General features: G+C 64.0%; 3 protein-coding genes across 4 annotated transcripts in view; all 3 read right to left on the bottom strand.

Annotated features, from left to right (window-relative positions):
* MVD (mevalonate diphosphate decarboxylase) overlaps window positions 1-543 on the bottom strand; it is a 67,084-nt gene extending 66,541 nt beyond the window's left edge. The window contains exon 1 of one of the 2 annotated variants that reach the window (XM_067302376.1): window positions 225-543. In XM_067302376.1, the coding sequence (XP_067158477.1) occupies window positions 225-294 (70 nt within the window). In that variant the 5' untranslated portion in view covers window positions 295-543. The remainder of the gene's footprint in view (window positions 1-224) is intronic. The other variant, XM_067302375.1, reaches the window with a different exon arrangement.
* Window positions 544-3,003: 2,460 nt separating this feature from the next.
* On the bottom strand, window positions 3,004-5,749 carry SNAI3 (snail family transcriptional repressor 3). The gene is made up of 3 exons (XM_067302865.1): window positions 5,280-5,749; window positions 4,280-4,780; window positions 3,004-3,471 (listed from the first exon to the last, which is right to left on the bottom strand). Exons 1-3 carry the CDS (start codon window positions 5,356-5,358, stop codon window positions 3,290-3,292), a joined length of 762 nt encoding a protein of 253 aa, XP_067158966.1. The 5' UTR covers window positions 5,359-5,749; the 3' UTR covers window positions 3,004-3,289.
* Window positions 5,750-9,885: 4,136 nt separating this feature from the next.
* On the bottom strand, window positions 9,886-20,153 carry RNF166 (ring finger protein 166). The gene is made up of 6 exons (XM_067302366.1): window positions 19,978-20,153; window positions 16,408-16,564; window positions 15,261-15,373; window positions 14,726-14,840; window positions 13,967-14,074; window positions 9,886-13,272 (listed from the first exon to the last, which is right to left on the bottom strand). Exons 1-6 carry the CDS (start codon window positions 20,151-20,153, stop codon window positions 13,207-13,209), a joined length of 735 nt encoding a protein of 244 aa, XP_067158467.1. The 3' UTR covers window positions 9,886-13,206.
* Between the last annotated feature and the right edge of the window lie 27 nt (window positions 20,154-20,180).

The following is a 20,180-nucleotide window of genomic DNA, read 5'->3' as shown; positions in this document are numbered from 1 at the left end:
CCCCCTCCAGTCCTCAGGGGTCCCAGCCCGGGGGGGGGGGGGCTCCCAAGGATTTAGGGGAGGGGGAAACCCTGCAGAGTCACAGCCCTGGGGGCCCTTCTGGGGTGACACAACCCGCCGCTGCTTGCGCATCGCCCCACAGGGAGGTGCAGCCCCCCGTGCCCGCCCCAGGGGCCGAGCCCCGCCGTGCCCAGGGCCCCGCAGGCTGCTGCTCGGGTACTCACAGTACTTGATGACAGCCATGTTGGCAGGGGCCGTGCAGGTGACCATGGTGAGAGTCTTGTCCTCGGACATGGTGGCGCCCCGGCCACGCACGCAGCTCCCGGGCAGGATCCGAGCCCCAGGCAGCCGCGACGCGGGCTGGCTCCCGGCCCCCGGGCAAGCACTCAGCTTGGTCCCAAACGGGAACCGGCCCCCGGGCAGGACTCGGCCCCCAAAAGAGGATCCAGCCCCCTAAACAGGACCCGGCCCCCGGACGGCCCCAGCACCCCGCGCCGTCGGGGCAGCACCCGGCCAGCCCCGCTCCCGGCTCCCGGCCCACCCACGTGTCCGCGCCGCGCAACACTGTAGCGAGCTGCCGCCACCCCATTGGCTGGCGCCACCGCGGCCGGCCCCGGGCGCCCAATAGCCTCGATCGGACCACGGCGCTGGCCACGCCCTCCACCCACCCACCCACCCGGAACGCCAGGGCCGCCCCGGTTTGCCCCCCGGAGGGTTTTGGGCCGGGCGCAGCGGGGAGGGGAGGGGGAACGAGGCTGCGGGGCGCGCGGCGCCATGTTGGTGCCTGGAGCGCAGCACTGCGCATGCGCCGCTCCTGCCCGCCATGACACCATAGAGAAATGGGAGGGGGGGGGAGGAGGGAAGGGGGCGTGAGCCGGCCCCAGTGCTCCCAGTGCCCCCAGTACCCCCAGTGCTCAGACTGCCCAGTGCGCCCCGAGTTCCCCCAGTGCTCCCAGTGCCCGGGGTGCCCCCAGTTCCCCCAGTGCTCACACTACCCGGTTCCCCCAGTGCTCCCAGTGCCCCCAGTACCCAACGGTCCCAGTATCCCCAACGCCCTCACTGCTCCTGCTGCCCAGTGCTCCCACTCCGGGGCTTCCCCGGCCGGGGACACCCCGCACCCCCGGCAGGGCCGCCAGCCGGGGAGGGCACGCGCCCCCGGGGTATTTTTATGCACCGGTCACTCGCAGTGGAAAATATTCCGCAGATCTCCGTGCTCGGGGGGGGGCACGCGCACGCCTGGCCCCCGGCGTCAAATATATCACGCCCGGCTGGCTGAAAATAGCTGCGGGGGCACCGCGGCCGGTGGGCGCGGGAACCTCCGTGGGCACCGGGGACACGGGCTGCACGCGGGGCAGCGGCGCTCACCGCAGGGGATGGGTGCCCTGCCCCGTCTTATCCCGTCCCGTCCCATCCCATTCCATCCCGTCCCGCCCCATCTTGTCCTGTCCCATCCTGTCCTGTCCCAGCCCAGCCCGTTCTGTCCATCCCATCCTGTCCTGTCCCATCCCATTCCATTCCATCCCATCCCGTCCTGTCCCAGCCCAGCCCAGCCCAGCCCATTCTGTCCATCCCATCCTATCTCATCCTGCCCCATCCCATCCCATCCCATCCCCTCCTATCCCGTCCCATCTCATCCTCCCCCATCCTGTCCTGTCCCATCCCATCCCATTCCATTCCAATCCATTCCATTCCATCCCGTCCCATCCTGTCCTGTCACATCCCAGCCCAGCCAAGCCCATCCCATCCCATCCCATCCCATCCCATCCATGCCCCCAGGATATTTATAAGCTTTTTCCATGGGCGGGAAGCGAGGGGAAAACATGCAGGTTATTTTGGTGCTGCGGATTCTTTCCCCCCCGGCCAGCCGGGACAGGTGCGAGGCCGGATTTAGCCCGGCAGAGCTGCAAATAGCTCAGCGTGCGCAATATATAGCTTCCTCCAGGCGTCCGCCGCTATTTATACCCGGCCGATAAGCCCCAGCGCTGCCCCCACGTCAATATTAGCACCGCGCTCCCGGTGACTTTCTGGTGGAGGTGACAGCAATGCGGCCGGGGCTGTCCCCGCCGCGGCCGCCCCCCTCCCACGGGGGCTATACTTAGCCGGGCCGCGGCACCCTCCCGCGGGGCTCCCGGCCGGTGCCGGCTCCGGGAGCTCGGCCGCAGTCCCGAGCCTGCCAGCAGCCCGGCAGCGGGGAGGGATGGGATGGGATGGGATGGGATGCTCGGGGACGCTGCCGGGGTCCTCAGCGCCTCTCTGGCCCCACGGCCGACCTGCTCCCATCCCCACGCCTACGATGCACGGTGCGAGGAGGGGGACAAGCCTGCAGCATGTCCTGTCCCCCTCCAGCACCGAGACCCCCAGGACATTTCGGGCTCTCTGCACACCCCAGTGCAGCCCCAAGAGCATGCAAAGCCCCTGCGGGAGGGTCCGGGGCGGCCGGCGAGGGGATGCCCGGCCCGGCGCGCGCTGCCTGCACCTCCCTGCAGCCCCAAAGCGGCACTGGTGCCTCCCCGCCAGCGCGGCGGGGAAACCCAGGGCAGCCCGCGGCCACGGGGACGGAGGGGAGGGAGGGGAGGCAGCGGAGCCGGGGCCGAGCCGCTCACGAGCCCCGGCCGCTCGGGTTACATCCCGCGCTCAGCAAAACCCAATATCCCTGCTCCTATTTTTAGGGCCCGCGGCAGCACCGGGGCTGGCACCCCTCTTCCCGCCGAAAACCGGGCAGGAGGGTCCGGCGGGGGGACGGGGGCTGGTGCCAGCACCGGGCACAGTCCTTGGCCGTCCCAGCTGCCCATGGCCAAGCTGGACCATCTCTCCAAACCCGGCAAAGCACCCAGACCCCCAGCAGCCACGAGCTGGGCAAGCCGTCAAGCGCCGGCTTAGCCACTCGGGGCTGGCAGGGCACGGAGGGCTCAGCCCGGGGACAGCCCCAGCACCGGGCAGTAAGGGACAATCTCTCGGCTCAGACCTGCAGCGTTTGGCTCCGCTTTTAATTATTTCTGCAATTAAACGTCTCGGAAACCGTGGCAGCGCCGGCGGCCTCGCAGCCGGCAGCGCCGGCGGGAAGGGGCTGGGACGCGGCGTCCTGCAGCCCGGCGCGGCGCGAAGGTCCGCAGCGAAGCCGGTGCCGCGGCCGGCTCGGGGGCCGGCAGGGAGGCAATCCCGGGGCTCCGGCGGCCGGCTCGGCCCTGCGGGGCCCCTGCTCAGCTGCTCCGGCGGCCCTGCCCGGGGCACGGCGCGGGGCTGGCTGCCCCTCTCGGGGAGGCATGCGGCGGCTGCGCGCGGCGGGGGCTCAGGACGCGGCGCAGCACCCCCCGTCCTCGTGCCGGGCCAGCAGCGACATGCGGGAGAAGGTCTTGGAGCAGGCGCGGCACTGGTACTTCTTGACGTCGGAGTGGGTCTGGAGGTGGGCGCGCAGGTTGGAGCGGTCGGCGAAGGCCCGGCTGCAGTGGGGGCAGGCGTAGGGCTTCTCTCCTGCGGGACCCCCCCCCCGGGGAACGCCGTCAGGGGTGGCTCTGCACCCCGAGCGCCCTCGGCACCCTGAGTGCCCGGCTGGGCTGGCGGCCCCCTGGCACGTGGAGGATGCCCCCCAGAGACCCCCGTCACCCCATGCCCCAATACCCCTCTGCAGCCCCCCCCCGGCTGCCCTTCGGCACCGGCTGCACACCACTCTCATCATCTTCCTCGTAACCCCCCCCCCCCCCAGACACCCGGGCGCTTCCCAGCAGTCCCCGAAACGCGGTGGCACCGTCCCGGTGCTGCAGTGCCCAGAAGCGGAGGCAGCGGCCAGGGGCGCCGCCCCGACGCCGAGGTTCGGTGGCCGTCCCTGCATCGCGGCCGTGCATCGCTGCCCCCCCCTCCAGGCACCCCCGGCCACTCTCGGGGTGCACCTGCCCCTGGGCACCTTGTCCTCGCTCCGGAGGGATGTGGGGGCACCTCGCTAGGAGAGCTGGGACGCCTGCGCTGGCAGGGCTTTACGCATCTGAGGCACTTTACAAGCACTGCTTGGCCTCCATGGCCTAATTACAGAGGGGAAACTGAGGCACGGGGGCATGCCGCGGCCCGGGGTAGAAGGTAGGGAAGCCCTCCAGGGTCTCCAGCGCTGCCCTTGGGCCCAGCCCAGACCCGGCACGGGACCCCAGGCTGCGCCCAGCCCAGGCAGGTCCCTCCTGGAGAAGGAGCGACGTCGAGCCCCGAAGATCGCGCTTTTGCATCGCTCGGCCCCAAAAGGCAGAGCCACCGCCGACCGTGGAGGCGCGGGCGCCGGCGGGCGCAGCCCTACCTGTGTGGGTGCGGATGTGGCCCTGGAGCAGCCAGGGCCGGGAGAAGGCTTTGCCGCAGAGCTTGCAGACGCAGGGCAGCGTGTGGGTGCGGATGTGCATCTTGAGGGCGCCCAGGCTGCCGTACGCCTTCTCGCAGTACTTGCAGCTGAAACCCCGCCGGCTCTGCGGGTCGCGGGGCGGCTGCCGGCGGCACCCCGGCCCCGGCAAGGGGCGGCAGGGCTTGGGGCAAGGCAGCCGCCCCAGCGCCTCGGCCGCCCCGCCGCAGCCGCCCCGCCGCCGGGGCAGGTTCACGTTCTGGTTGTCCTTCAGCGGCGTCCCCGGGCCGGCGCCGGCGGAGCCCTTGCCGTCGGCGGGCAGCGGCAGGGAGAAGCGGGCGAAGAGGGAGCCGCGGTCCCGGGGCCGGGCGGCATCGCAGGTGGCGGTGGCGGCGGGGGCGCCGGCGGGCGGCCGGAGCACGGGGACCAGCAGCCCCCAGCACGAGTCGCACGCGCCGTCCATCTCTGCGGGAGGGACGGAGGACGTCAGCCCTCGCGGCCGAGGCCCGGCTGCACACTGCTGCCCCGTATCATGCCCGGTGGTGGCCCCCCCCCCCAACCGCTCCAGGCCCCCACAAAAAAGAGCAAAACCAGCCCCAAAAATGGGAACGTGGAAGGCACAGAAACCCGCGGTGCCCGCTGGAGCCCCGCTCACGCCAGCTGCCGGCACGCCGGGGTCTGGCCATGCCCATGCACCCGGCAGCCCCGGTGCCGGGACGCCCACGGGGGCTGCTGCAGCCTCCAGCACCGCGGGCTCGCAGCAAGACCCCCCCATGTGGGGGATGTTCACGGGGTCCCACGCACCCAGCCCTGGGTGAAACCACCCCTCCAGCACCCAGATTCGCCCTGGGCCGGGGGGGAGGTCTGTCCTCCCGAGCCCTGCTGGGGCGCCCCGTCCCCAGGGGGAGCCGGGGGGGGGGACTGGGGTGGCCGGGGGGGGGGTGGGAGGCAGGCAGAACCTTACCGTGAGCACGCGTGTCGAGCTGGCCGTAGTTGGGGATGCGAGTGCTGGAGGGCTTCTTCACCAGGAAGGAGCGGGGCATGGCTGGACCGGTGGGGAGACCGGGTGGGGGAGTCAGGGCAGGGAGACCAGGCAAGTCAGGGAGACCGGGCAGGGGAGGCAGAGGCAGGGAGACCAGGCAGGGGAGGCAGAGGCAGGGAGACCAAGCAGGGCAGGGAGACTGGGCAGGGGCAGGGAGACCGGGCAGGGCAGGGAGACGAGGCAAGGGCAGGGGAGGCAGGGCAGGGAGACCAGGCAGGACAGATGGACAAGGCAGGGGCAGGCAGGGCAGGCAGAGCAGGGAGCCCAGGCAGGTGCAGGCAGCCCGGGGCAGCCGGGACAGGAGCGGCGGAGCGGGCGGCACGGCCGGACGAGGCACGGCCGGACGAGGCAGGGCCAGGCCAGGCAGGGGCCGGCAGGCGAGCGCCTTGTCCCCGCGCCGCTGGGACGCCCAGCAGGTGCCCTAAGGCCCCGGGCTCATTAGCATGGGCAGCCCCCGGGGCAGCCCCCGGGCCAACCGCGGCCCGAGGGCTGGCCTTGGCCGCCGGCACGCCCCGCTGCAGGTGCAAGGGCCGGCGGCGGGGACAGCCCTGTCCCCCGGCCCAGCCGCCCCCCAGCCCCTCTGCCGTGCCCCCCCCGCCCCGGGGCCACCCCCCTGCCCGGCGGGGCTGGCTCGCGTCCCGGGTGCCGGCGGGGCTCCGCGGCCGTGCAGCCCTCGGGCCCCGCCGCGACGCGCTCCGGGCCCCGCGGAGAGCCTGCTCTCGCCGGGCGGGGGCCGGGGAGCTGATAAGGGCGCTCCTCAATGTTATCAGCCCCGGCCATTGTGTCCCCGAGCCTTTTACAGCCCCCCCCCCGGGCGATAGCGGGGGGCAACGTGTGCTCGGACAGGAGCGGCGCTCCGGTTGGCGCCTCCCGCGTGGTCCCGGCCTGCGGGTACGGGGGGAGACGGCCGGCGGCACCCCCGGCTCCCCGCGAAGCGCGCGGGGGCTCCGGGCTCCGCTCGCAGAGGCACGGCAGCGCGGGGCCAGACTCCCGCAAGCCCTCGCGGTACGGGGTAGGAGAGGGGCTGCCTCCATCCGAGCTAGGCTAAAAACCTCCTCGCTGCCCCGGCTCGGGGGTGGGAGAGGAGTGCAGGAACGATGCCACACAAAAGGGCTCAGCCTCAGGTGCCGGATGAACTCCGGGCTTTGGCACGGAGCCACGGGGAGCATTGCAGGGTGCCGAAGGGCTGTTTGCCCCCGAGCCGCCTCTCCGAGGTGCTGCCTGCTCTGTGCAGACCTCTGTGCAGCTGGGTTGAGCCCAGCGACACGTCCACCACCTGTACGCAGCCTGGCTCGTACCCCAAGCTCACCCTCAGCAGGGAACGGCACTGCCGTCGGGCTCCGTCTGCGGCCAGCTGGAAGGTCCTCAGGAATCGCCGGAGGGGTCTCTCCCAGCCCCGGGATTAGCGGCAAGACGTCTAGCCCGAGCAGAGCTATGGGGGTGAAATCCAGTCTCGCTCCGAGGGGTCACCAGTGGCTGCTCCCAGCCCTGTAGCCCGGGGCTGGTGCGAGGCCAGTCCTGCTCAGCCCACCCCAGCTCCTTCGCCCAGCTGGGACCCGTGTCCGGCTGTGCCCAGGGTGTGCTGGGTCCTTGGGGAACCCCAACAGCCTCGCAGAGCCGGGACGTCTCCCTGCAACACCTGGGGGAGAAACACCCAACGTGCTCCCCCAGAGGGGCTTTGGGAATGGCATGCAATGCCAAGGACCTGTGGCTGCAGGGACGGGGACAGGGACCTCCCCGCGTCCTGCCCTGCACGCCCAGGACTGGGGTGCCAGCGAGGGGGGCACAGCCGCAGGCAGCAGCGCACGCTGCCAAGGGGCAAAGCGCCGAAGCCTGAGCCCTGCTGGGGTCGTGGGGCCGACCCCGGGACACTCGCCACGCAGGCTCCCAGGAGGATCCCCCCAGTAACACAGCGGCACACTCCAGCTTTGGCAACGCCGCCACAAGGGAGGGGACCCAGTGCCACCGAGACAGGGATAAGCCGGAGATAAGCCTCCAGGAGATAAGGGCAGGCCGAGCATTGTCGGGGAGTCAATGGCAGGGAGGGCACCGAAAACCCAGGAGGGAGGAGGGCCCTGGTGATGAAACGGCATTGCCAAACCCTCCATGGGTCCATTATCGGCAGGAGTTAATGAATCAGGGGACGAAGCTGTAAAGATGAGTCCTCTGTTTGAGAAGGGAGCAACCGAGATAACCGATGCGGTGGGGAACGCACCTCCCTCCCGCAACCTGCCTGCCGGAGCCGAGCGCTCCCCTTCGTGCAGCGACAGGTTGGACACCTGCGGCCACGACCCAGGCAAGGCCGCGAACAACGCGGGAGCCGCGCGTCCCCACTGCCTCCGCTTCCCTGCTTGCCGATCACCCGGTCTCCCGGTCCTGCAGGGTTCCCAGCACGGTGCTCCTGAGCCAGGCCTCGGCGCAAGACAGATCACGTCCTGCCCTGCCGCCCGCTTCACAGGGCTGAGGTTGAAACACGGGCAGCAGGCAGGGTAGCGGCAAAGCCCCGCTCGTGGCTCGCGGGCACCCGTACCCCACGGGGGAGACGCTTCACACCGAGATCGCCCGTGGATGAAACTGCCTTTATTGAGAAAAATGGTTTGCTACAAATACGTCATTGATTTTTGTTTTCTTTTTCTTCTTCAAAAAACAGTATGTCTCTTTAAAAGTTCCAGTTGTTATGAAAAAAGTCACAAGTAACACACTGAACAGCATGGCCACCGGCACGGCGGGAGCCTCCCTGCGCCCAGAGCCACGGGCACAGCCCAGCCGGCACCACAGCCTGCCGAGCACGGCCGTACCCAGACCCCTTGCAAAGAGGAGGCGAGAGACGAGAGGGAGCTACCTGCAGAGCGCAGCGTGTGCCCGCAGCGTCGCAGCCTGGGCCTTAAAGTGCTTTACGAAAGCAGCCGTTGCTGCCCCTGCTCTCATATTGCCGGGGCAGGAAGGAGGAAGGAAGGAAACGCAGACGTTAACAGCGCTGCCTCGGACTGCCTGAGGCGGGTAGACAGGTTCAGCTCCCACACGCACAGCTGGGGTCCCCCCCAGGAGACCGCGGTGGAAGAGATCCCGCTGCTCACTGTCCCCCAGGGAATCAGGGAAAGCCCCGAGCAGGGCAAGGGGGCTCTCAGTTTGCTGAGGATGCAGTCCTGGTAAGGGAAGATGCCATCCCTTCACGCTAAACCCTGCTCGAGGGATGGGAGTGGAGCAGCTCCAGCCCTTTCCGTGTGGCCTGTGTCTGTTGAGCCTTCTGCTAGGGGACCGGACGGTGCGAGGGGGCCTGTCCGGCTCCGCAGGCTCCTTGTAGGGCTGCCAGCGGCACAGGGGAGCTCACAGCCCTGCAAAACACTCAATACTATTTAGATCAAGGTAAAAAAAAGACAGTATTGCTAAAGTGGAGCTGGAGGGAAACAGGTCTCTTGGATAAACCGTGAAAGGGTGCTTCTCCAAGCAGCGACGCGCAGGGCTGCGGGGACAGCTCAGCAGCCAAGCCCCCGGCACACTCGAGGCACCAGGCATCAGCTGCGCTGCAGTAACCCACCATGAGCACGTCTCCTGCCAGGGCAGACACAACAAGGGGTTTCAGTACCGTTTTTTAGTCGCATCACTGCAGGTCAGCATGCACATGGGGTCAAACACCTCCACATCGCTGCTGCACAGAGCCTGACCCCACAGCAAAGGCGCTTAGATAGCCCGCAGCCCCACCAACGAGCTCCAGCATTTTCAGAGGTGGGACCTGATCCTTTGAGAGGCCATTCTCATACCGACGGGCCCTGGAGAGGTTTGCTTTCCAGGCTGGGAGGCAGCCCACCCGCCTGCTTCCCAGGCTACAGGGAACAGCCCATGCACCCCCTTCTCCTGCTTGAATCGTGTGCTAGCGGCACAGATTCAGCAGGGCACAGGAGATATCCAGAACGAACAGACCACCGAAGACACCAAAATCTCCCCATCCTGGTTAAGACAGGCTCAGCAGGGGAACAGTCAAACCCACGCACAAGCCCTGCAAGGACCACACGACACCGAACCCAGCATCCTCCGGGGACAATCCAAACCCTTAGACCCCCTGTGCTGCAGGACTACAGATGCGGTCGGACAAAACCAAACCCCAACGGCCAAGACGTTAAACCAAGGGCCCTTCTACCCCGACAGCTCTGGCCAGGCAGAGCCTCGTCCGCCAGGGCAGCTCACACAAGCAAACAGCTGCCCGAGGACTACGGAGGAGCTGTTCACCTCTAGCCCGCACCATTTCCCCTGCCTGCAGCACCTTTCACAGAGGGTTTCCCAGTCTCGACCCCCGGCGAGCGACCCCCCAGGCACCTTAACACATCCGCAGGGCTCCGGCACCCTGTGCCTCTGGGATCCTGCTGGGACCCACCGCCCTGTGAGGCCCCAGCAGCAGCAGCAACCGTGGCTGAGCAGGCCCAGGCAGCACTAGACACCTACACGCGTCACCCCGGGTCTGCAGGCTCAGCCCGGCCAGGCTCCTTCGGGCACCTCGGATCAATCGCAGCTTCCCCGATGTGCGCGGCTGCTGCTCCCCCTGCAGGGACCTGCACGGCGGGATGCAGCCAGCTCCTGGGTCCCCTCCCCTGAGGCAGCTCAGCATGTCCCCAGCTCCCTGCCTGCGGGGACGTGCCAGGCGATGCACAGAGCGGGGCAGGGCAAAGCGTGTCTGGGCTGGTAGGAGAAGTAGCTGAGCCCCACTCGGGGCGGCGCAAAGCAGGCGAGCGGAGCAGGCTTTCCCCGTGACGGCACTCTGTGCCTGCTAACTGCACCGACGTCACAGATCTGACACCAGAGACACTTGTCACCCAGCAGCCCAGGAGACACTCCACTTCTGCTCTTCGCTATAGCATCAACCGAACTGGCACTGCCAAGGGACCAGGCATACTGCGCAGGCTCTGGCACAGGTGCCCAGTTAGTTCTGACCTTTACAGGTCCCTTGGTTAATCCCAGAGCAGAAGCAGAGCTGGTGGGAAGAGGAGGTCAATCCTGACCTCTACGCAAACCAGTGCAACTTCTAGGTCTGCTCTCGAGTGGAGCTGTGCCACCTGGCCCACGTCCCGCAGCACCCCGGCAGCGCACGGCGAGGGGCTGCTGCCCCGCTGCCCGCTCTCCCACCCCCTCTCTGCAAACCCCTGTGAGAATGAGACATCGACTCAGCTGCAAGTTTAGTGCTGAATTAGCAGGTCTGCAGACTTCATGCCTCATCACCTCGCTGCGGTTAATTCACTGTGAGGCTTGTGCTGATCCCGTTGTTAGTGTGACCCCAGAGGACGGCAGGGCCCCAGCACACGGCTCCAGTGACGTCTCTTTAGACAGGAAGTGATTTTTGCTGCACATGGGGACTGCTCCATCGTGCTGAGGACAGCAGCAGCTGGCCCAGTGGCTGGCAAAGGAGATCTCCGTGCCACCCGCTCCCAGCTGAGTGGAGCGGACACAAGCAGCAGCACGTACCGAGAGCAAGGGGACCACGTGCGATGGGTCAGCTGGCCTGGGCAGGCTGCAGCACAGCCAGGGTGCGAAGGACAGAAGGGGCCGGGTGTGGGGAAGGGCACGGCCTCTTCCATAAGTCCTGCAATGCAACCCGGACTAGTGCAGGGGCAAAACGCCGTGGCCAGCCCACTGCATCGCAAGAGCAGGAGCTTGAGAGCGAGTGGAAGAGAGCTGTCCCTTCTACCTAGGGCCGGGGCACCACATCACGTGAGGGCAGCGTGGAGACACAGCATTTGCTTCGCAGGTGCTTTCTACCGCACGTTTGGCCACAGGGAGGTCATGGAGCATCTCTCGAATCAGCATCTGCCCAGATGCGCCTCATTCCCAGAGAATCCTGGGGGAAGCAGATGCCATGCTGTGTTTTTGGGGGACAAGATGCTCTGCATTAGGGTTGGGATTCTAGCACAAAGACCACCACAGGCAGATGTCCCTCCCACACACCCATCACCTGGACACAACCCAGCCCGCTCTGCGCTGCCTGTCAGCTGGCTGCAACTAACCCGCCTGCTTGGTCGGTTGCACAATTGCAGACAGAAACTGCCACTCTGGATTACACCCACCACCTATCGCGGGTCCTGCCCACAGCCACAGGCAGCACCAGGCACCTGTTCCCACCATGGAGCAGCTCTGCCTACAGAGATGTTAACGCTGCTTGCTGTGTTAGGAGTCTGGCATATGAAGTCTCACAGTGAAATCCTTCTTCTGGTGCCATGCTAGATCTCTTTTGCCGAGAAGTTACAGGAGTGCTGCAGGTTTCTGTGGGTTCCCAACTGTCCCTGGTGGAGGAAAATCAAACCTGGGCAATTCCTGGCAGAGTTTTCACAAGCCCAGCACTGCGGGCTGGATCCCCTGCTCTTGGCTCCACGCTCAAACATCATAGCTCATCGTTTAATTACAAGCATTTGAGAGATCAAACTTCAGGCAGAGGAGGGAAAACCATCCATCAACATTAGGCCTGCATTTACAGCACAGAGCACTGCTAAAAGCCAGCTGAGCAAGAGCTGCTCTAGCCATCCCACCTGGCAAGAACACGCAGAGCCTGGCCACGCGCACTGGAGAGGGTTAATGGCCCAGAGATGGCAGCCAGCAGACCAGCTCTTGGAGAACACAAACAGGGCTGCTTTTCCCCCCAAACAAGGCAGCCCCGCGAGCCACTCGGCACACTGCTCGTACCTTACTGTACAGTTCTCTTCCCCAAAGGGACCCTATGGCCTGCGTTTCTGATCCGCTCCTCCAGCCAACAAGCTCTGCCCACGAGGTGCTGCTCTGACCTGGCCTCTCCTGCAACATCACCCACTTACAGAGAAACAAACTAACGAAGGAACAGAACGGCCCAGAAATAAGGAAACAGGAAACCCATGCACTTCCCTTTGCCCAGGCAGGGTCCCACCCACAGGTCCAGGGTCCAGCATCTCCCTCCCACCCGACTGCAAATCCACAGCATGTTCATTTGTTTTTTTTTAAAAAATATACTTTCTTAATAATGTTCCATAAAAATACTCTTGTCCCCAGTCACAGATATTGCAGTGTGAAGAGTAACAGCTTCTGTTCCTGCTCTATAAAACGTGGAAAAGGTATCACACCGATTAATGTAGAAAAATGCAAGAACTCCTAGTATCACAAGAGCTAGTACAAAATGAGAAAGGTGAGAGTTTCACTGAACGCCGGATGCCAGGACAGTCCATGGCTCCCTGCAGACTCCTCCAAACCCTCTGGCGTCACAGTGCACACGAGGGCAACAGTCTCGCTTCGGGACTTAGCCCAGTCTGCTTTTGGCCTTGCCTGTGCAGTAGCAGGAAAACAAGGCAGCTCTTGCCCACTGCGTGGGGGACAGGACAGACCAACATCTCCAGAAATAGCCTTATGGGATTTAAAAAATGCTCCATGCTGTTTTCTTCCTTTTTTAAAAGGATATGGATGATTCCAGTTTAAAACTAGGGCATTTTTGCATAAAATGCATCATAGTTTTACATACCTATTAAATTGCAACAAAGAGCATGAAGACAAATGGTGCCAAAAAGCATCTAATAATAAATAAATCCGGATACAGGTATATACTCCGTATATGGATATGAAACGCCCAACCGAGGAACAATCCCAGTCCTTCGGCACAGACACCTCTCTCCTCCCAACAGCGGACGTCTCTGCTCACTCACCGGTCCAGTGTGACGCTAAAGAGACTCCACCTTCTTAAACGAGGTGGGATCAGCCCAGAGAGAAGTTGGAAGAGAGGTGGTGGGCCTCTGGGGGTGCCAAGGGGCCAAGGAGCTCCGTACCTCCTCAGCAGGAAGGCTGAGTGTGCAAGAGGAGAAGGGGTGTGAGGGGAGGGGTCCGAACCGATGCTCCGCAGTCACCTTCAGTTCTCGGAGAGCGACAGTGCCAAGGCAGCCTGCAACGCTGCCTCCTCGTCGATATTATAGTCCTGAAAACAGAGAGTGGCCAGTCAGAAGAGCCAGCACTGACCACAGAGCCTCCTCAAAGCAGTGGGAACAGGCAAGGGAAGGAGCCTTCCTGCTCCCGAGCCTCCCACCAGGCTGCAAACAGTGCAGCTCCCCATTACCTCTGGCAAATGGGGCTGTGAGGTCCCAGGAGCAACACACATTTGAGTATTCTGTCTGTGCCTACAGTCCCTCGCCTGCTTGGGTCGAATCTGGTAACGTCACCTCTGCTCTTAGACCCAGCAGTGAGCAGGGGTGAAACAGGCCCATGGGGGAAGCAGTCTCATGTCTCCCCAAGTGAAGCGGGTTTTTCGTGGGAAGAGTTTAATGGAGCACGTGGAAGAGGTGACACATCTTCGCGAGTGTGGTAGCATTTCTCTTCTCCTTTTTCAGTGGCTTTTTCCTGGGTACGTGTTTGTTGAGGACCAGCTCAAACACCTCTGCAGGGCAGGCTGGGGAGCCCAGCCTCACACCGACGAGCTCTCTGAAGTGGGGCTAACGTGTGCTGCGTGTATCCTGCAAAGCCCGAAGGAGCAACTGTCCCCTTCCTCTCCTGCAGGGATGGACAACAATCTGACCTGGTCCTGGTATGCAAGGGCAAGGGCTGGTTTCATCTCCCAACCACTCAGCAGGGGACACAGGGAAGATGATTCGGCTTCGGCTCGTGGCCGTACTCACCACAAAGGTGTCGTAGGAGAACTTGTGCCTGTGGAGGAGGTGCTGCAGGAAGTTGGCGCTCTTGTAGCTCGGGTCCCCCCAGGGCATGGCTGAGCAGACTGGGCACACCTGCAGCAGGCAGGGATAGGGGAACCGTGACTCGTGGGCACAGACCCCCCTGCCTGCCCCCAGGAGGCCTCCGTCTCCCACAGAGGGGTGTATCCTGGGGGCTGGCGCAGCTGCGATGCAAGGTGGAGGTGAGCAGCGGTTCCCCTTCATGACAGCATGTGTCCTGCAGCAGGCTGCACTAAGCAGGGGGTTCGTCCCTTATTCCCTCTTGCCTTGGCACATCCCTCAGAGCACAAAAACTCTGGGTATGTGGCCCAGGCTGCTTTTAGCCTGGTGACAAGTTACACCTGTGTGCACAAGCACCTCTGAGACAGTGCCAGAGCTGCAAGTTCCTCACCTCAGTCACCCACAGCCAGGCTGACTCAGTAGAGCTAGGGGAGAGCAAACCCAGCACCCCACGGGTTGGCAGGCGCAGGGGGACGGAGATGACTCATTCCAGAGAGCCTGACAAAGCTAACGGAGGCAGCTCCCTACCTCTTGTCAAAGAGATTCAAAACAAATTAAATGACCTAGAAACATAGCGGCACTTTATGTGCAGCAGCAGCTCTGTGCGCAGGCAGCCTTAAATGCAGCATCGGTTAAGATATATTTGGATTTCCACGGGTTACCCCACACAGAACTGTCCCAGCCCAGCAGGCCGGCTTCGCTCACCACTTTGTTGGGGTCGTTGCGGTGGTTCTCCATGCAGTGCTTGACTAGCTCCTGCTGGTCCAAGTTCCGGGCCCCACAGTACGGACACACGAATGTTGAGCGATTGGGAATATTGCTAAGGAAAGCAAGAAGAGCTCAGACCTCCGGGAAGGGCTTGGACCAACTTCTCCTGAACTAATCCAGCCTCCCTTGCTGCTCCCTGTTCTGTTTCGTCCCACCCACCCGAGGCAGAGACCAGACCAGTCTGTCCCAGTCTCCAAGAGCTGCTGGGAGGTGAGGTCATTGGTGTGCCATTCCCACCCAGTCACAGGCCGAACCACTCTGGTTCGGTTGGTCCTTCCTCATGGGTCACTCTGTGCCTGGGCTGCAGATGCCATGAGGGAAAAGGGTGCCAATGTGTCTTCTTGAGACCAGTCCAGGATAATGAGAAAGTGAAATATATTCTTGGATTTTAGGGCTTATAACAAAGATGGATGCGAGCATCTGTGAGGTTTGTAAGCAGGGACAGGTTTCCCTTCCTGATGCATGGCAATACCTGGGGATGGGTTGGGACGTGGGGACAACAGGGACGAACTTCGGGCAGTTGGCCATCTGCTCTTGCACCTTCGCACAGGATGAGACGTGAGACCGCATTTTCGCTAGGGTTACCTAGAGAGAACAAGGAGAAGACACATGTTCCCGGAGGCTGCAGGAACCCCTTCCCCTGTCAGATGCAGCACTGGAGCCTCTGGTCCATTTTGGTAGAGCAGTTTCAGCCACACATTGACCAATCAACATCAGAGCGAACATTGGTCCATGCAGGTTGACCCCCACCAGCACATAAACGCTGCACCAACGCTCTCTCCCCTGCAGAGCAGGGCGATTTGGGGTTGCGTGCTCTCAGCACAACATGCCCCCAAAGGTTATACACAAAAAGCCACCCAGGCTGCATTACTGCAGCGTTAGCTCCATTTTCCTTTGCACTCCGAAACCGGGAGCACACAGCGCTGTGCAGCTTGGCTGACAGGTGGTAAGCCCAGACTGCTGACACGATCACATGAGACCATTTCTGGGTCACAGCCAGGGAGTTACAGGAAAATCCCCAAGGTTTACGGAAGCCAGAAAGGGCATCAGCCTAACTTGTAGAGACATAAAATGAATCACAGCTTTACAGCTAGTCCCAGGATTGTCCCAGACCAGATTGCCCCAGGCTGGGCCATGCGGTGTCTATTCCCTGCTGCCAGTTCAGCTCCCCAGCGGCTCTCAGGATCACAGCACCTTAAGCAAGAGCTCAAACCTTACCTCCAGGAGGAGCGGCAGAGCTGGTTTGTCTCAGCCTCTCCCGTGTTGCAGGAAAACCTCAGCGTGCATCTGAAGGTCCCCACTGTCTAATAATAGCTCCAGTCTGCTGACAAACGCAGCTAGGAGAGCACCTTCATCTGGGCAACCCTGCTTGCCTCGGGCAGCCAAGCCTGCCTGGCCCGTGGTAGCAGCCTTCCCACAAGGGCCACAACATCTTGCAGACGTAACCTGGGGGCCTGCTGAACAGGGAACTTTGCAAACCCAACTACGGGCAGCAGGTGACCTCCTTTTCCCTGGCACCACGGCTGCAGGGTCAGCAGCCACACCAGTGGCCGGCACACACCAGCATCCAAACGAAGCTGTGCCCACCTGGGAGAGGGCAGCTCCTTCACAAGCTTTACCTTCTTGCTGCAGCCTCTGCAAGGAGCCTTGTAGGACGATAGCTGTTTCTCCACGTTGGAGGCCTTCTCCACCTTCTTGGGGTCGAAGGGCATGCGGCAGAGCGGGCACAGCGGGGAGGGCACTTGGAGGCAGGGCTGCAGGCACTCTCCGCAAAACCTGGGGGCACGGAGAGCAGCGTCAAGCGCCTCGGCAGGATCCAGCGGCGTCCCAGCCCAGGAGAGGGGGGAGCAGGACCCTGGCCCCGGGGCAGGACATAGGCCCTGCTGCACACCCGCTCCCAGGGAATCTTGCTTGCCTTGGGCTGCCCTCCCTAGCGGGATCCAGGACAGATTTGAGGACCCTCAGAGGAGCCTTAACCATGGAGGAAACAGCAGAGCCTGCACCAGAGAGTGGAACCAGCCATCCCACCTGGATCTTTCCCACGGGTCTAACAGGCTCAACGCCCGCTGTGCCAATCTGCCTCTGGCCACGCATGCCCCGTCCACGGCACTGACCTCAGCATCCCAGCAGCTCCCGGATGCCCTGGGCCAAGCCCTGCTCCCCCATACTGGGCTGCTTCTTACAGCCATCCCCACCGACCCACAGTGCTGACAAACCTACTGGGCAGCCCCAACACCAAGGACTAAACACCTCCAAGACGAGCATTGGGAGCAACCGGACAGAGCAGGCGGCTTGGCACTGGGTACGAGGATGCCAGGCTCACCCCAAACCCCAGGTCCTTCCGCGTGCCCGTGCGGGGAAGGAGCCACTCTGGAGGAGCCGCATGCCCTTCAAACACTCCTCCACACACACGCCAAACAGCGACCTGCACACGCGTCTGGGACTGAGCCACGGTGCACAGATAAAGCCACTGCCTGGAGACCCGTGGCCAGGCACCGAGAGCTGCTCGTGTGCCCGGGCTGCGAGCGGAGGGACACAGATTAAACGGAGCCAAACATTAACCAGTGCCGAACATCCAGGCTGCGCAGGAGTAAAGCAAGTGGGTGAGCTATGGAATTAGAGCCTGGCTCACCTCCTCTCAAGGTCCTTATGCCTGCAGGAGCGGAGATGAGAAATCAAAGCAGCGGAGAGGAGAGGCAGGGAAGCCACCCTCGAGGCTGGCAGCAGGCAGGGAGGAGAGAGCCGGCTGCCTCTCCAGCACAGAGCAACGTGCCCAGAGCCCAGCGGCTCCAACCACACGGGTCTAGTGCATTCACGTCTCCCCTTTGCTCCGCTGCAAAGGGGAGCGCTGCTGAGACCGAGCAAAGCGATGGTCTGAGTTGAAACCACCAAAATCCCACCCCACACCCCCAGACAGGGGCAAGAGCTCAGATTCCTGCATCAGCGCTGAAGCTGCTCTGAATCTGCCCCTTGGGACAAGCTCCAGCAAGTCCAAACTGGGGACACATGGCTCAGACCCGCTTGGACCAGGCAGCACAACCCTGCAGGAACCTCTTCCACCTCCTTCCTCCACGCACACGCCACACCAGGCGACCAAGCCTCCTTCCCGGACACGGCGGGAAGTGGCCTGGGAGCACCCTTTCACCCGCAGTCTCCGGACGCCTCTGCAGTCCCACAGGGAGGCAAACAGACTTGGCCCCCGCAAAGTGAACAACTTCTGCAGCGCTCTGCCCAAAGGGGCCACGGCTGCGACGGGCCACCGCTAAGGTCACGGCAAGCCAAGATCCCCTTGTCACTCGCAGCAGCCCCGGCCATGTGGGAGGTGTCGGGGCACCATTCACAGGGACTGGGAACCTGTGGGAAATACTGCTCCCCCCCTCATTATCCACACAGAGCCGCAGCCACAGAGAGATCCGGGGCCCACCGTTAGCACGGTGGCAGATATCCATCTGCAGATGAAATCTCTCTCATGAAGCCTGGGAGAACCGCCGGGGGTGTCACACAGACCAATACTTCAAGTCAGCTGAGATCTAAACCCCGGCCTGCAGGTAGGGCAACCACACCATCCTCGTCCCCTCTTCCTACCGATCACCCTTACAAACCCATGTCATCCAGAACCAGGGTATGAAACGCTGCTAAATCTCCACAGCTGCACCAGGACCAGGCACAGGAACACAGTCAGCACCTCACCCCTGCCTGACACGCGCTGACTCTTCACATGAGCAATGACTAAGCCCTTCCCAGTGCAGATCTCTCCTTTGGGGGGTTCCCAGGTGGCCTCCTAACACACTTAGAGCTGCACCGTCACGCGGTGGCAGAGGAGCCGTGCAAGGCTACAGCTTGCAAGGGGAAAGTCATTGCAGAGATGTCCTCTGGTCCCAGCTCCCTGATGTCACTCCACCACCCTGGTGGCTGAGGGTTGCCCTCAATCCCAAATGGGTCAGAGCTGAGAAAGAGTCAGACTGAGCTGAGAAAGAGCCAGACTGTGCCATGGCCTCAACATGAGGCCAAGCTGTCTCAGAAATCGGCTGTGAAAGGGGAATCGAGGAGGCATCATCTAAAGAGTTTTCCTCGAGGTGTCTAGAAAGAGCAGCTGGAGCAAGGTCACAAAGCTGCCATCAGCACCTACCACCTCCTTGTCCCCAGCCAACTACCCACAGCCGAGCCACCAGCTGGCATCAGAGCCCCAGGTCCAGGGTGCCACAGGCAAACCCCAGCTCCCCCACGACAGGACCGCGAGCTCTCCTGACCCTTTTCCAGCCTTGGCAACCTCCTCCCAGCGTTCCAGGGGAGCAGAGGAGCAGGGCACAGCTCCAGCCCAGCTTGGCCAACGCGTGATCCCTTGGGCGACCCAGACACCCACACAGAGAGCTTGGGCAGGATTTACGCCCTGGCAAGACCCCAGCGACTCTGCCAGGGAAAGGATGCCTGAAGCCGGGCAGAGTTTGGGGAAGATCCCCCCGCCATGGGCTCCGGGGGGCACCCCCCTGCTTCCCCATCAGCTCCAGAGCAGGAACAGGGCGCCAGCCCACGGCGCGGGCGGCTCCTGCGGAGGGAGACGGGGGGTGAGCAGAGCGGGGAGGACCCTTGGGTGCACCCCACAGCGGGGAGCCCGGCTTTGGGGGCCGGGGACCCAGGTCCAGGCAGGGGGATGATAAGAAGGGGTCCTGGTGGGGGGAGGAAGCATATGGGGGCCCCAGGCAGGGGACAGGGACCCCAGGGCCAGTCGGTCCCCACTCCCCAAGGAGGGAGCAGGGATGGGGGGCCGAAAGGGGGGGCCAAGGCTAGCTGGGGAAAGGTATCCAGCCCACCGACGTCCTCCGGTGCCCACGGAGGAACGGGGAGCGTGAAGGGGGTCCCGGTACCGGCTGGAGGAAGGCGATGAGAAGGGAGCCCTGCTACTGGCGCGGGAGGCAGACCCAGCACCGTGCGGGATGGGAAGGGCGGTCCCGGCACCGGCTGAGGGGCAGGAGAGGGGTCTCGGTACCGACTGGGAGAGAGGAGAGCGGTCCCGGTACCGGCAGCAGCGAGGCCCCGGAGGGGGACAGGAGAGGGTGCCAGTACCGGTGGGGTCGCAGGGGAGGGAGGCGGGAATGGCCCCGGTGCTGACGGGGTGGGGGGGGGGTAGAGGGCCCCGGCGGCGAGGGGGGGGGGGGTCGCGGCTCCCGCCCCCCCGGGCCCGGCCTCACGTGTGGCCGCAGCCCGCGATGCCGACGGCGCGGTGATAGACCTCCAGGCAGATGGGGCAGCTGAACTGCGCCTCCAGCGCCTCGGCGGCGGGGCCGGCGGGCGGCGGCGGCCGGGGGGACCCGCCCGGGGCCTGGGGCCGCTGCGCCGCCGCCGCCACCAGCAGGCTGCGGAACATGGCGGCGGGCGGCGGCGGCGGCGGGCG

This window comes from Apteryx mantelli, chromosome 10 (genome assembly GCF_036417845.1).
Source record: "Apteryx mantelli isolate bAptMan1 chromosome 10, bAptMan1.hap1, whole genome shotgun sequence".
NCBI lineage: Eukaryota > Metazoa > Chordata > Aves > Apterygiformes > Apterygidae > Apteryx > Apteryx mantelli.
Note: the sequence above shows the minus strand (reverse complement) of the source record. Positions and strands in the feature narration are given on the sequence as shown.

What these genes read in the sequence shown, in the direction of transcription:
- SNAI3 (XM_067302865.1), bottom strand. Translation starts at nt 5,358, where the DNA reads ATGCCCCGCTCCTTCCTGGTGAAGAAGCCCTCCAGCACTCGCATCCCC. An exon ending in GCTCGACACGCGTGCTCACG is followed by an intron (nt 4,781 to 5,279) that starts GTAAGGTTCTGC and finishes TCCCTCCCGCAG; the next exon opens with AGATGGACGGCGCGTGCGAC. An exon ending in CCACATCCGCACCCACACAG is followed by an intron (nt 3,472 to 4,279) that starts GTAGGGCTGCGC and finishes GGGGTCCCGCAG; the next exon opens with GAGAGAAGCCCTACGCCTGC.
- RNF166 (XM_067302366.1), bottom strand. Translation starts at nt 20,153, where the DNA reads ATGTTCCGCAGCCTGCTGGTGGCGGCGGCGGCGCAGCGGCCCCAGGCC. An exon ending in GCAGAGGCTGCAGCAAGAAG is followed by an intron (nt 15,374 to 16,407) that starts GTAAAGCTTGTG and finishes TGTTCTCTCTAG; the next exon opens with GTAACCCTAGCGAAAATGCG. An exon ending in GCAACGACCCCAACAAAGTG is followed by an intron (nt 14,075 to 14,725) that starts GTGAGCGAAGCC and finishes TGCCTGCTGCAG; the next exon opens with GTGTGCCCAGTCTGCTCAGC.